Source organism: Megalops cyprinoides, chromosome 10 (genome assembly GCF_013368585.1).
Source record: "Megalops cyprinoides isolate fMegCyp1 chromosome 10, fMegCyp1.pri, whole genome shotgun sequence".
Classification (NCBI taxonomy): Eukaryota; Metazoa; Chordata; class Actinopteri; order Elopiformes; family Megalopidae; genus Megalops; species Megalops cyprinoides.
The window spans coordinates 19,162,838-19,177,714 of NC_050592.1; the positions used below are offsets into that span (position 1 = coordinate 19,162,838).

Here is a 14,877-nt window from a genome sequence, read left to right on the forward strand (position 1 = left end):
GGAACATGCATGAGTTTAAAAAATAATTTATTCATGGTAACACTGAACAATTCCAAAAAGAACAAATCACTGCATTGCGATGTACTAAGTAATTGAAGACTGTAATATTCAGTGATATTGTGTTTTAAATTTATAACGACAGTGACACATTAAAAATCATTCACATTAACATACCAATAAAACATTGCAATTTCGGTACTCTCAGTGTTATTTCTAGATGTTTGTCTACAGAATTCCTTTTTCTATGTATGTGGTCAGTACATATTTTCAGCTCTTTCCAATGGGCCACTATGACATTTTGCTATGGAATTTCCATGGTAATTCCACAGCATCACCTGCTGGTAAAAAGCAGATATGACCTGGCTGCAGTGCTTCAACTCCACACTACCTCCCCATTGCATTATGAATAAAAAATGTTATTTATTACATTAGACATGTCTGTGAATTTACAGGAAAAATCCTTTTATTCACACTTGTTTTCTTTTATTGTCAAAAATGTTTTGATGAATTGTCAGCAATGATGTTATAACCAACCTGAATTTTGCTAAAGAAATTTCAGCATTCTTGGTATGGGGATATGTAGTTTTGTCCTAATGTCTGAGTGGTATAGGGCTTTCCTGATGATCCAGCATAATGTTCAGTGTCACATACAGAAAGAAAGTTGTCAGCTGCCCTTCCTCCATGGTTCAGTTTCACACAAGTCTTCACCTGGGTATGTGGGAAGGAAATACAGATGGAAACATTTGATCTCACAGGAATCTTTGCAGTTATAACTTTAAATTGTGTGTAAGTGAAATGCAACCAATTGGACCTATTCTTTATGCAGTAGTTCAATAATATAGTACATATCATGGTAAATATGATTCGTGACACATTAGATACATTAGATGTACATGTCTGCACACAGTCACTACTTAAAACATAGTCTCTGAGCTATTCAAATTTTATTTCAAATGACTACTTTGAATCTCTAAAGATTTTGGACAGTTTTTCTGTACAACATTCATATACCTGTATAGTGTTAATTATAAGTGACATAAAAGTTTCCACCCCATATTAAGAAGACTGCTGCATTGATGAACCGGTCAGTATTGCAGATAAATAAAATCTGAGCCTTGACTGAACTTGACTCTTTTTTTTTTTAACTGAAAGTGCTTTCCATGTTTTAATACCACTGTTCATTAAATGTATTCTGTATTTTGGAAAAAGGTGTTTTAATGAATAAATCACTTTGTTCTTGTTCTACTTATACTTCTTCTGCTTAAACTTTTATGCTGCCCTGAAATATGAACAGATTCTACACAGCCATGCTGTTTTTCTATAAAGAAGGCTTCAACATTATGTTACAGCTACAGTTACACACAACATCAAAAGGAACATAGAAATCATTCTGCTGACTGATGTGGTAGCTAGGAACAGCTAGATTGCTCTAGGCATGGTATGTTAAACCAGCAGAGGGAGTACTTCTCTTGTTATGTATATTGTGGTTATTTTGTCTCAACACAGCTCATGACATTCCTGCTTTACTCTTTCTGATGGATTGTTTTTTTTCTTTCAGATGCAAAACGGTACTTTTGGGTCAATTAAAATCTTCCTTGAATTTACCAGAAAAATGGCTCAAATGAAAGAAGAATATTAATGTAATAAACTTTTAGCTAACTTCTAGACACTTCAGTGTCATGTATTGTAAAGTAAATTTACTATTTAATCCCTGACTTTGAACAGACATGGCTGTGAGGACAAGTGTGGTGAACTGACTTTTATTTTATTGAAAGCATTGTTACACATACCTTTGTGACTTTGTCTTTAGATACGATTTCACTTTGCTTATTGTTAAGTCATGAAATGTAGACCAATTGTCTTTTCATTGAAAATGAATGTGTAAAATATTTAAAGCACTAACTAGCTGAAGAATCTTTACGTCAGTAAGCTGAGGCGGATAATTATGGATGGATGAGATGGTTATTATCTAAAAGCAGTATGGTACATAGAATCAGGAAATATGATTTCAACAAGAGGGTGTTAGGGTTTGATCTTCCGGTACAGTGCTGCCATTTTACTCTTAAGTAAGGTTCTTACCTTACACTTTATTAAATGTTTAATGTACAATGTATAATATAATACAATGCATGCACTGTGTAAGTCTGCTTGGATTAGGGTATCTGCTAATTAAATCAATCATAAAATGCAGTCTTCAATCCTCCTCCCCTTTGGACAATGCAGAAAATTCCAATTAGCTATTTAGCTAAACAGAATAGGATATAAGCTACCTGCTTGAGACATGTACATGCTAACAAACAACAAGTACTTAAAGGGGACATTATACGTTAGGACAAGTTTATTTGTATTTTGTATTTATGTGTTTTGTACTGGCAATGGTATGGATGTAGTATGAAAGTCACAAAAAGCTTCTCATAGTGCTGGCACTCCAGGGTGTGGCTTTACTGGGTCCACAGAAATACCCCTTACTTCCACCATGTACCAGGCATTGAGTGTCCACATACAATGGGTTGGACATCTTAAGGTAGAGTTCCAGCTCTATTCTACAAATCAGGTTAAATGCCACCCAGAGGTCACCCAGTCAGGTCATAAATGAACAAAATGGACATACTTTCCATAAAATAAAGAAGTCAAAACTTGTCAAAAATGGTTGTGCCTTTACACAGACCTAGAGGTGGAATATGGAACTGTCACACCCCTCACATTATGGAGAAGGCTGTTTTCACACGGCACCCCACCACACTTCTCTTTCACTGTGCGCTCTGCTGCCCCAGCCTGCATAATGCTGCTGTGTTATCTAGTGCTTGTTTCAAGGAAGAGGGGGCTCTTGACCCCACTGTTCTCTTGCCATACCTGTCCTCTGTGTGCAGCAGCCAGACCAACCCCCCCTTAACTCCTTACCCCTCACCCCCACATGCCATCATACCCTGTGGCCTAGCTGTTTCACACCTTGACAGGCACATGGTTCACTTCCTCATTGTCCTTATATTATATATATTACCCTCATTTAGCAGAAGCTCATATCCAGAGAAACGTACACTTTTATCCATTTATACAACTGGATATTAACCGAGGAAATTATGGGTTAAGTACCTTGCCCAGAGATACAACAGGAGCCCGAATGGGGAATCGAGGCAGCAACCTTTCGGTTACAAGCCTTACCACTAAACCATACTGCTGCTCTTAGCCTTAATTCCCCTTACTGCTTAAAATCAGCTGCAATTGATTGTGTTGGTAAGCACATGCTGTGTCTGCAGATAGCCCTCCATAGATAGGCTACCCACTTCTGCTAGAGAGAGTCCTGTGCAGACCCTCTGAGTCTCTCTGGGGATATGCTGACAGCTACAGAGCCACTCATGGAGCCTGAGGGGGGTTTCAGTCAGATTAAAATGGTGATGAAGGGCAACAGTAAGGTTATTAGAGATAATCTGTAGTCCTAGCTCCGAGGTGTAACATGGTCTGTAATGTGGGACCTCCTACTGCTATAACTAACTTTACTGCCTTCCTGCTTATTTTCTGGTGACAAGCCATTGCTATCATTTGAAACTGTTTCGTAAGGCTCCTTGATTATACCAAATGTGGCCAGCTCACTCCCCTTATAGCTCTCGACTGTCTGCTAAGCAGATCGCTGTGCATTTGTTTGGCCTTGGTGCTCCCTGCTATAATTCTGAAGTGGTGCTGTTGCGGTAGTGTTATGGTAGTGTTGAAGTACTGCTGAAGCTGGCACCTTCTTCAGTAGGCAAGCAAGGCCTCAAGACTCCCTTCTGTAGTGTTGAGATACCCCTGGAGATAGCGCTCGATCCAGTGAGCTGGTTAGGCCTTTGTCCCCACCTCATACCTCTCTCTGAATGTCTGTGCAGATCTATCTATCTATCTGTCTATCTATCTATCTAAGAAAAGATATGTCAATAGGCAAACCTTCTGCATTCCCAATAGCAAATGTCCTGTCTGAAATCTGTAAAAAAAATTTCAAAGCCAAGATAACCCTATGGCAACAATTTCTGATAGTGATAGCCACTGGAAAAACTGGTATTAGTGGATACAATTTGAAATTGTTGAAATTTAGTGGAGTACTACAGGAATACTGGCCAGGATTGAGGGGAAATGTGTATAAACATGTATGTGTAATAAAATCTTTTAAATATATACATAATGCAATGCTAATGTTTTTGTGTCTACTGTGCCTACCACTTATTTATGGTACATTTCTTAGAACATGATTAACTGATAAGCATTTGTATTAAAACTGTGACTTTTTGCCTCCTGTATAGGTGGTGTGGTTTTGGTGAAGGATATCAAGCGAAGCTTAAGCTTGAGTCTCTTGTCACCTTCTGCAAATTCCTTTCCCCATGCTGCTCCTGGATCACCCTGACTTAGATCTGTCTGCAACAGAACAGTAAGATTGAGAATGACACTAGCCATGTTATCATCACTTTGCATAGGATGACAACATTTGCTGTTCCATTGTTGCATAAGACCCACAAAACCTAAAATATTTGACAGCTGTTAGTATTGTGAAATATTAATAGTTGTGATTGGTTCAAGTGATTTTTGCATTTGTGCTTTGTATTGGATATTTTATAGTTTTTACTGACTCAGCACTCAATGCATTCTCTGAGTAAGCCGGTTGCCAAATATGTAAATACAAGTAGACATGAAAGCAAGCATAGATACAGTCAGTATATATTGATCATAACTCTATCACTGATCTGACTTTGTTCTTATCCTTTGGATTGCAGGGATGGCATACAAAACAAAGTGTCTCCACCTGGTATGTGGCCATACCAACCTTATGTTCATTGAGATGACCTTTCAAGTTGATTTGGTCATTTATGGGTTCTTTGACTTTAGCCATGGTAAACTTATTGAACAACTCTAATAGTACATTTCCTATATTCTCAAAACCAATAGCCATTTTCATATTCTCCCCTATTTTAATTTGAGTCAGAGGAAAGTATCATTGGCTGATGATGGATGGTAAGGTATGATGTCATGTCAAAAACTATTTGACCCTCCCACTTGGTCCAGTCGTTCTACACCATGTGACTCCTCTTGCGTCAAGAATTCTCAGACACGCCCACCCGTTCCAACCCAGGATATGACGTTTGTTTTCATCCAAACTTCCATCTACACCAATTAACAACTCAATCAAGAACTAAACTGGATACTATTGGACGAGAAATTAGTTGAGAGCATCATTTTTAACATCATTAACATACTTATAAACGCATAATATTAGGGTCACTTTTTATTTCATTGGTGAACCTCAACCATGTAATATGCTAATTAGTCAAATAAACGTCATTTCCTGGTTATCTCAGGCGCCATGTTTCCTTTCAAGAGTAGGGTGAGGATGATGATGTAGTACAAACAAAAGAAGTTAGCTGCGAATAACAAATACAATCCAAGAGTGCAGTAGCATTTCTTGCGACTGCTTATTTGTCCAAGGGAACCCTTTGCGTTATCGTTTGATTTGAGTGCACCGGGTCGCGCGTGTGCTGCAGTGACAGTGAACAGCGCGCGCCTCTGGATTGGTGAAAGTAGACAGGCACCGAAGCACGAGCTCCCTCCTCCAGCACGCCAAAGGTAGCTATACGTAAACCTATCACAGACTATAGCCGCCACCTCGTCTTCGCAGTTGGTAATTACGACATGGTGGCTAGCGTAGCTACTTTGTTAGTTAGGTGACTTACCATCTCAAACAGCGAAGCTGTTTGTCCACGTGAGCGGAACGTTGACTGATGCGTGCATGCATAAATATATGCATTTTGTTTCTAGCACAGTCAACTTTTCCGTGCGGTTAGCTAGCCAAGATGACTTGCCAGCTTATTATTTTTTCATAGTTCGTCTGGTTCTTAGATACCTATCAAGCTGTTTTAATTGAAAGTCAGTTGTTGAGTGCCAGGAAGGATGATGTCTTCAGGTTCACTCATTCGAGCTAGCTGTATTAGCTAAACATCCCGATACCCTGATGTATTTGTGCGGTGTGCAGTCACTTTTTGCAAGTGTATGTTGTAAGATAAATAGGCAGCAGCTACTTATGTGTAGCTAGCGTTTGTTGGCTTCACTAGTGTGCAACATGAAGCGTGCTAAAAGTTTGATTTTTATTTGCTAGCGGTTAGTGACCACTGGTGTTCAGCTAGTCTGACGTTAGGTAACTTACAGAAGAGTTTTTATAACTGGCAGTGGCATATTATCACTAGTCATTATGGAAAATGTGGTTAAACTCTGAGTTTAGTGATGGCTTGATGTGTATGTATGATTGACGTTTATCAGTAGCTTGTACTAGTTGCAGAAAACAACATTGAACTTATGCTAATTCACAATTCGTGTGGTTCAGCCCGTATTTCATATCAGATTTTTACTAGCTAGCTATCATCATCAACAAACTCACGCGTGATGGTTGGTTATCCAGTTTGTAATAATTCATTTATGGGCCAGCGGACTTGTCATGACCTTATTATTGCACGCCAACTAACCTGTGGCCGGCGTGTTCCGCTATCGAGGGGGGTAGCGGGGGCTAGCTGTCTGAAGCTGTTGGGCGCGGATGCTATCGCTGTAGGAAGGTGGAGAGATTGAAGTGAGGCCGCTTTCACATTGAGAGGCCCGTGTGCCCACCATGGCATCGCTGCTTCAGAAAGCCACGGTGGCCACAGAGTGTATCCGGCACGTCCCACGGGACCTGATAGCTGTGTGTGTATGTGAGAGTGTATGTGCGTGTGGTTTAGGGGGTGGTTTATAGCCATTTGCATGGATTCGTGGTTGACACGAGTGATTAGACTGATTTGTAACAACTACGCGTATTGACTAAAGATTAGTGGGCATGCCCAGAGCCTGCTCTGCACCGATGTTCGTGAACCTGCCGCATGCCTGACAGTTTTTCACTGTGGCTTGCAGATTACTGGCTGGTCTGCATGGAGCCCAGCTGAGTAGTTGCTGTTTTTCAGCCGCACAGGGCAATATGAAATGAATACTCTGACACAGGCAGTGAGTGCGTGTTGCAGTGTCTGCATCTTTTAGACAGTGTTCCTCCCCGTCAAGCATCCCATGGTATGCATTAATATTCCTTCAGCAACGTCATTATGTAAAGGTATTTAATAAAAAGTATATTTGGATTGAAATGCCGGATGGGGTTGCAATGTCTCCCTTTAAAAATGCTGTACTGTAACATCAGGGGAATGTAGTGGAGCTTCCATGATGAAGATTAGGGCACAAGTGAATCTAAATCCACACATTTTTCTAACAACTCAAATCTTGTCTTATCTGTATTGCCTGTATAAATGGGGGAGGAGGGCCAAGTAAAATCACAAGGACTCTGAGAGGCATAGGCCCCGGCTGCTTCTCTTTCCATCTGGCAGAGCGTGAGGCAGCATGTGATTGGTCTATATAGTGTGAGTTATCCTGAGACATCACCTGATTGGTCTGAACGTTATCAAATCAAGTGATGCAGTCTGGTCTTATGGTTAGTTGTGGGCCAATCGAATGTTCACCTGTTCTGTTTTCATAACTGTATTGGAAAGACATACTTGACAGTAGAGCTCTGTTTTCTGTTCTTACATGTAGTTCAGCAGTAGTTATGTGGAACTTTAAAATATCTGTTAACAGTTAACTGTGGTGTTTTTTTTTGTGTGACATATATTGTACTTGGTTGAAGGTGGAAGTGTGTGGTTGTCGACCAGTTTAGCTGAGACCATCCAGTCTTAATTTGTTGTTGTTGACACTGTCTTCCATTGTATGAAATAAAGAAAATGGTGAAATTGTGTGAAGAGTTTTGTGCTAATATATTGATGTTATGTCACTGTTTTTATCAAATAATTCCCAGGGGAAGCAATGAAACCCTTTACGGAAGTGTACAACACTGTAATGTAAGATCCTGTGCTAAGCACACAAAAAGTCCCAAAGTTTCATGCGGAGTATCCCTATATCATGTGTATACAGCTTTTAGTGACAGGTGCAGGAAAATTGTTCATGCTCATTTTCATTGATCTGCCTGTGTGATTGTGGACTTTACTAGATGTTACTGACAATTGTGTTGTGTGTTTTGCATTAAAAAAGAGTGAGTTCGTATATACTGAAAAATCTGAGTTTTTGTCCTGTCATTATAACTGCTAGGGGTGATGGTCGGAATAGGCATTTGTAGTGAACCAGCAGCAAGTTGTGTCTAAGGTGAGCTTTCCTTGTACAGATTTATTTCTTACATGCATTGATGCCTTCTTGTTATTATTTCTTCTTGTTCATAACACTTATTAGTGTTATTTTCTGAAAGTGACTTTTTTGGAGCAGTACATTCAGAGAACCTGCAGACAGTTAACTGAGAATCTATAATGATGCCTCAAGAATCTACTTATGTTTTAACAACTGGAGTTTGTGTTTTTTGGCTGAATATCTTTATTTGATGACTGCAGTGCTAATAAAGTTGTTTTATTGTTTTGTTTGTGTATATAAACTATATATGCTATTTTTATAATATTTATAAAATATAGTATCCAATAGTATATATACTATTTTTATATTCACAGATCTTCAATGAAAGTGAATGAGTGTTTGTTACAGGCTAATGACAATGTAGAAATGTTATTTGATACCCTTAAATGATAGACACTGAACATTGTTCCCAGATTCTAAGTGCCCCTTTTTCTAGAGTCCATTGATGTCAAGAACTGTGTACTGATGAAATATTTCATGTTAGGAGAAATAATTCTGTTTTTTTTTTCTTGCAGGGAAGAGAACATGTTACAGCTTCCTGTTTGCAATTTGGAAAAAATTAGAAAGTCAAGAAAGAGAGTAAAAGATGTATTGTATGACATTGGACTGGAGAACTGTAAGGAAGTGTTGCAAGTAAGTCTGTTTTATATGTTCTATATATTTGTATCTCCTGATTCTCTCATTTGTTATTTGTGTATTTATTTATGTATATATTTAAATTTTTTGTCACAAGTACAAATTATGAAATGGATGATCTTATTCTCTTTCTCAGTATTGTAATCTTATCTAATCTGACAAATCTCAAGACAATCGGCCTGTATGTTGTTTGAGGTTTTGGTTCAAATTTTATGCACACTGCCATCAGCCATTATGTAGTCTTGCCACACACAGAATAATCTCATAAATGGTATATTCAGATTATTAAGTTAGTTATTAATGATTTGTTTTGTGGCATTACTTTATATTTAAGATGAATATTAATATGAATCATCTACTTATAAACATACCCCCCAACTGGAGTGGAATTAAATTAAAGCAAACATGGCCAACTGAAACAAAATCATTTATGTTTTTTGCATTTTTGACTCTTAAATTGCACAGTAAATAAGTTTGTAATGTTTTTAATTAGTTAAAACAGTTTCATTGTCTTGTTTCACTGCAAAACTTGTTGAAAGTCAAAATAGGTAAAAAAACAAGTGATATACAAATAAAATGGTACAAATTTCTAATTGCCTTTATAAGGAATACTAGTGCATGTGTTTGAGTGAGAACATGAGTTTGTTGTCAAAGTTAATAATGAACTAAATCCCAGAAATGGTAGAGTTACTGTGCTTTCTGTCACTGACTTGTATGAAATCAAAAGGCAGTGTCAATTATGATTGGTTCAGTAAGTCACTGATAACACATGATTGGTTTACACACTTTCGGGGTTCATGAAGCCTCACTGTCTCATTGTTAGTTATGGTGTGTGGTGATGCAATCAATGACATCATCCCCCTTTCTTCATTAGGAACTCCAAAGCTTTGATGCTGGAGATGAGGCCTTCCATAACACAGACTGGTATGACTTCACTGACGGTCACCATGGTAAAAGGAGGAAAAAGGTAATGTTTTCCTGTCATATATCTATTATAAAATGCATAAACGAAGGTTTGGATCACGATTCCACGGATAATGTCAATAATCCATTTTATGGATTTAGTGTGAAGAGTCTGTATAAGTCTCAGAACTGGATTGTTTATTGGAGTGGAGCACAAATTCAATATGTTATTACCCACCTTTATAACAGTAGGTATCCCTATTGGAAAGCTTGTCATATGGTTGTCCAATAAGCTGCACACTATCTAGCCCTCATACCATGGTTCTAGAATTTGAAGGGAATGGTAACTCCCTGTAAGTGGAATTTTTATTTTGACTTTTTATTTAGAATTTTTATTTATTTAGAAGTTAAAATTGTAATCGTCCTCTAAGTTGTAAACCTTTGCCAAGCTTTCCATTTGTGTCAACATAATATTTGTTTCAACATGCCAGTCTGACAGTTAAGTTGTCTTATCAGACTCCTCTGAAATCTCTAAAAGTAATCCAGAAATGAAAAAGGTGAATTTTCAATTTTATGAAGCATTAAGTTGTATGAATATTTAATCAATCAGTTGAAAATCTATTTTATGAGGCAGAAAAAAATAATTAGCTGATATTACACAGGAAAAGGCTAAACCAGTAAACCAGCAGCAAAAGCTATTTTCATCCTGTATTAGAGATCTGGTGACGGCATGGTTTCTCATGGTCTCTGTTCTCTGTCTTCAGTGGCGATATCGCACCCGAGGGCTCTGCTGCACCCTGTGCAGGTTTTCGGCGCGATCTTGGCACAGCTACAGGACTCATATACTGCGCTGTCATGAGGAAGAGCAGGACTTGGGTGCACTGTCCTCCTGTTCCTGCTGCTCATTCGTTGCCCACCCCAAGGTCATCACTCAGCACTTCAAGATCTTCCATCCTGATTCCATGAAGACGCCAAATATCTCCACCCCAGCCCCAGGGGTCCAGACTGTGAAAGGACTGTCCGTCACCGACACCACTGTCACCGGAGACAGGTTCTCATGTCGAAGGTGTGGATACCAGGATTCGTTGATTTACTGCATAAAGAAGCACGTCTTGGTGAACCATTACACAAATCTCTTGAACCGCTACTTTGGGCAGCGGACGCATGTTGAGATTGGAGCTGCTAACGACACCCGCACCTCCAAGTTTTACTGCAAGGTTTGCAGTGTGCCGGCTGACAGCGCAGACCATTTGATCTACCACATTCTGACCTCTGAAAAGCATAAAGAGCTGGAGGTGCACCTCAAAGCCTTGATATATGAGCACAGCAAGCTTGGCAAGAAGACCCTGCAGCAGCAGAAGCTCCCGAGTCTTGCCCCCAAGGTCACCCAGCAGATTTATAGTGTTCCCCTGGTGCCTGGGGCCAACCCTTCACAGCCAGGGGGTGCAGTGCCTGTGCAGCGGCCCGCTGGGGGGGTGGTGACTAGGCCCCCTATTGCAGGGACAGTGCTGCGGGGGACCCCAAGCAACACAACCACTGTTGTATGTGCCCCTGGTACTGGCCAGGCATTCCTCCCGGGCCAGGCTCCCACTGTGGTCCGTCTCGCCAGCGTCGAGGCCCGGAGCCTGATACGGCCAGGTCAGGCAGTGGCCACCCTGCAGAATGCACAGCCTCAGAAGGGGATCTCAGTCAGCTTGCCCACCACAGGGGGCGTGACCACTACTTTGGTCCGGGCACCGGTGGGTACATTACTCCCAACTGTTTCTCAAAATGGTCCCAAACCACTGCCATTAACGGTGGGGGTCACTGCACAGCCACAGCAGCCTCGGCAGGTCCTGCTGCCACCTGGCGTACAGGTCAGTGTCCAAGGCAAGCTGGCCCTACGAGGTCCTGCACCGCAGTCCCTACTTGTCACACAAAGGCTCCCAGTAACCCAGACCACCCCCCGTGGCACCATGCTCACCTCACAGTCTTTATTCAGCCACCTGATCCCCACTGGCAACAAAGTTAATGGCCTTCCCACCTACACCCTAGCACCGGTCCAGGTCACAGTGCCAGTTCAGTCCGGTGCTGCCCAAGTGACCGGTAAAGGACCAGTGGCAGTCCAGTCCAGTGCTACCCAAGTGACCGGTAAAGGACCAGTGGTGGTCCAATCCGGTGCTGTCCAAATGACTGGTAAAGGACCAGTAGCAGTCCAGTCCAGTGCTGCCCAAGTGACCGGTAAAGGACCAGTGGCGGTCCAATCCGGTGCTGCCCAAGTGACTACTAAAGGACCAATGGGAGCTCAGTCCATTGTTGCCCAAGTGGCTGGCAAAGGACCCGTGGCAGTGATCCAGGGCAGCAGCACCACCATTCCTTTACAGCTAAACAGGACACCAGCAGAAGCTGCTTCCAGCACCATATCTGTGTCGACTGCTGGGTCCAAACTAGCTCAGAAGTGGATAACCTGCCCTGTGTGTAAAGAATTATTTCCTGCTGATGCGCATCAAACCCATATGGAAACGGCTCATGGACAGGCGCCTGCGACCAAACATGCCAAGGTGCATGGGCTGGCTGCCCGAGCTCCCTTTCTGAAGAAGGTGAATGGTAAAATCCTCAAGTGCTTGACGTGCAATATTTCTCTGTCAGGAAAGGGACTTTTTGAACATCTGTTGCATGGCCTGAAGTGTTTGCACTGCCCTGGAATGTTCTACTCCATCAAGCAACTCCTGGAGCACACGACAAAGGAACATAGCACCTCAGAGCTGGCCAACCGTGATTTCATGAAACGGGAGTACCATCTCCACACCAATGACCACGGCGACCTTCTGGTTCCGCACTTTGACATAAACACAACTGCTCCTAAAGAGCTGCTGGGTGACAAGGAGCTGAACCTTGCTCTAGTCACAGTCTCATTGGACCTCATTTATGTGAAGGTGCTACCTTGGTCCACTCATCCTGTGTGCCGGACACCTGTTAAAACCATCCGTGCGGACTGCCCCTTCTGCCCAGAGAAGCCACAGACTGCCGTGGATTACGAGCTCCACCTGAAGACAAAGCACCACATCATTCCCACCATCCACGCCATCCTCAAATCTCCAGCTTTCAAGTGTGTGTACTGTTCTGGAGTTTACACAGGTAAAACCTCACCCCAGGCTATCTCCACCCACGTGCAGCGCTGCCGTTGTGCACCCAAGACTGCCAAGGATGTGGAGAGACTAATAAACCCAGACCCTAAAAGTCAGGTGGTTGTTGCTGTAAATGGGGGTACACAGGGCCTTGTCTCATGCCCCACTACCTCACAAGGTACAGCCCCGTTGCCAGCTTCTAAAACGTCTGAGACAGAGGCCCAACTTCAGAACAAATTAAGGCTGGAGGCAGCTATGAAGGCAGCGATGGAGGCCAACAAGCAGGAGAGGGACGCCAGAGCTGCTAAACGCAGCAAGTTGAAGAATGCCCAGGAGAATGTTGTCCAGGTGGAGGAGACTCCCAAAACACCTGTCTCCCTAATCCTGGACCCTACTGGCAAGGAGATGCTGTCCTTTGAAGACCGGAAGAGGTTTCTTACAGACTACTTCAACAGAAAACCCTACCTGACCAAGAGGGAGACTGAAACTCTGGCAGCCCGCCTGTGGTTTAACAGGACTGATGTGGCCTGCCACTTTGGCACCAGGCGTTCCAAATGCATGCGGTCAATCCAAAGGAATAAGACCATGGTTCTCCTGGGGTTTAACATGACTGAGCTGAGGAAGGTGAAGCATAACCTTCTGATCCCAGAAGAACCCAAAAAACCTGCAGCATCGGTGTCTGCATGAAGAGGGACCATCACATAAAGCCAGCGTGCTGGAATCACCGTGTCACATGGAAGGAGTCCAGACAAGAACACATGTCAAGGAAGAGGAGACTAGATTGAATTTTAAACAATATTTTGTAGAATTTAAGGCAAATTTTCTTTGCCAGAAAAAAATTCAACTTGAGGATCCTGTAAGTTTTACTAGATACTGTAGGAAAAATATAAATGTATTTAGAAAGAAATATGTATACTGTTGAAAGTTGACTTTATTTTCCCTGTGTAAATTTGAAGATATGTGATGGTGCTGGCTATGGGTTTGATTTGCTTTTCAAAAGGCAATGTTCAAGGAAATAATAAATGAAATATTTAAATAGACTGGTTAAAGGTTCAGAAAATTAGGTGTCCCTGACCATTACAGTTGGTTGGGTGGTTGGTATTTTTTCACTTTAAACCCATTAATATTGCCCAGTTTTATACACATGCTTATCTTTCATTTTGTGTTATTTTCATCAGTTTAAACTGCAATTTTGTACATTCTTTATTTCAGGTGTCTGTGTTCAATGTATGTCAAAGATGTTATGTGATTTTTTTTCACATGGTACTGTATTCTGAACTGCAGCAAAGTCTGGTTTGCATCATTCAGTGTATTAAGAAAATACTTAAAATTACTTTGAAATATGAAATAAGTTCTGCCAGTCTAAACATGATGAATTTGGTTCTTAAACCTCAAAAAGTATGTATTATGTATGGCATATATATACTGTATCTTATTTTATAGATGTTTAATTCCAAAGCATTCAATATTAATGGCCATAATCACTAGGAGAGAAATTCAGATTTTTCATCACCAAAGTTCTATTTTAAAATGTCCATTAATCAAAACAGAACAGATTTATCAATAAACATGAAAGCAACAAAAAGATGTGTAACTTTTTTCCAAGACTTTTGGACATTAAGGCTTGTAACCAGAAAGTTTCAGTTTCATTTCCCAGGTGGGGCATTGCCATCGTACCGCAGAGTAAATGGATTGACTTGAATTGCTTCGATAAACACAGTCCATTTAAATGATTTATGTTTTTACCCCTGGATAAGGGTGATGTCCAAGCAAATAAATGATGGTAGAACCATGAGGATTATTGCACATGTAAAACACGTAGGCCATAAAACATTATAGGCCTATGTATTTTTTATTCAGAATTTCATTTGGTGGACTGTAGTATATGCTATAATGACCAGGATGTGGTTAAGTCCAGCAAATAATGCTTTAACTGTTGGCTGATGTTGTGGAAATAGTAGACATATTCGGGTAGGTTGTGATTTTAAGTTTCAAAACATGACAATATGTGGTATCATTGTAAGGT

At 41.0% G+C, this 14,877-nt stretch overlaps 1 protein-coding gene across 1 annotated transcript; it reads left to right on the top strand.

Moving 5' to 3' along the window:
- Window positions 1–5,331: 5,331 nt before the first annotated feature.
- Window positions 5,332–13,611, top strand: LOC118784716 (activity-dependent neuroprotector homeobox protein 2-like). The gene is made up of 4 exons (XM_036539102.1): window positions 5,332–5,586; window positions 8,721–8,838; window positions 9,716–9,808; window positions 10,509–13,611. Exons 2-4 carry the CDS (start codon window positions 8,731–8,733, stop codon window positions 13,536–13,538), a joined length of 3,231 nt encoding a protein of 1,076 aa, XP_036394995.1. The 5' UTR covers window positions 5,332–5,586; window positions 8,721–8,730; the 3' UTR covers window positions 13,539–13,611.
- The last annotated feature ends 1,266 nt before the right edge of the window (window positions 13,612–14,877 follow it).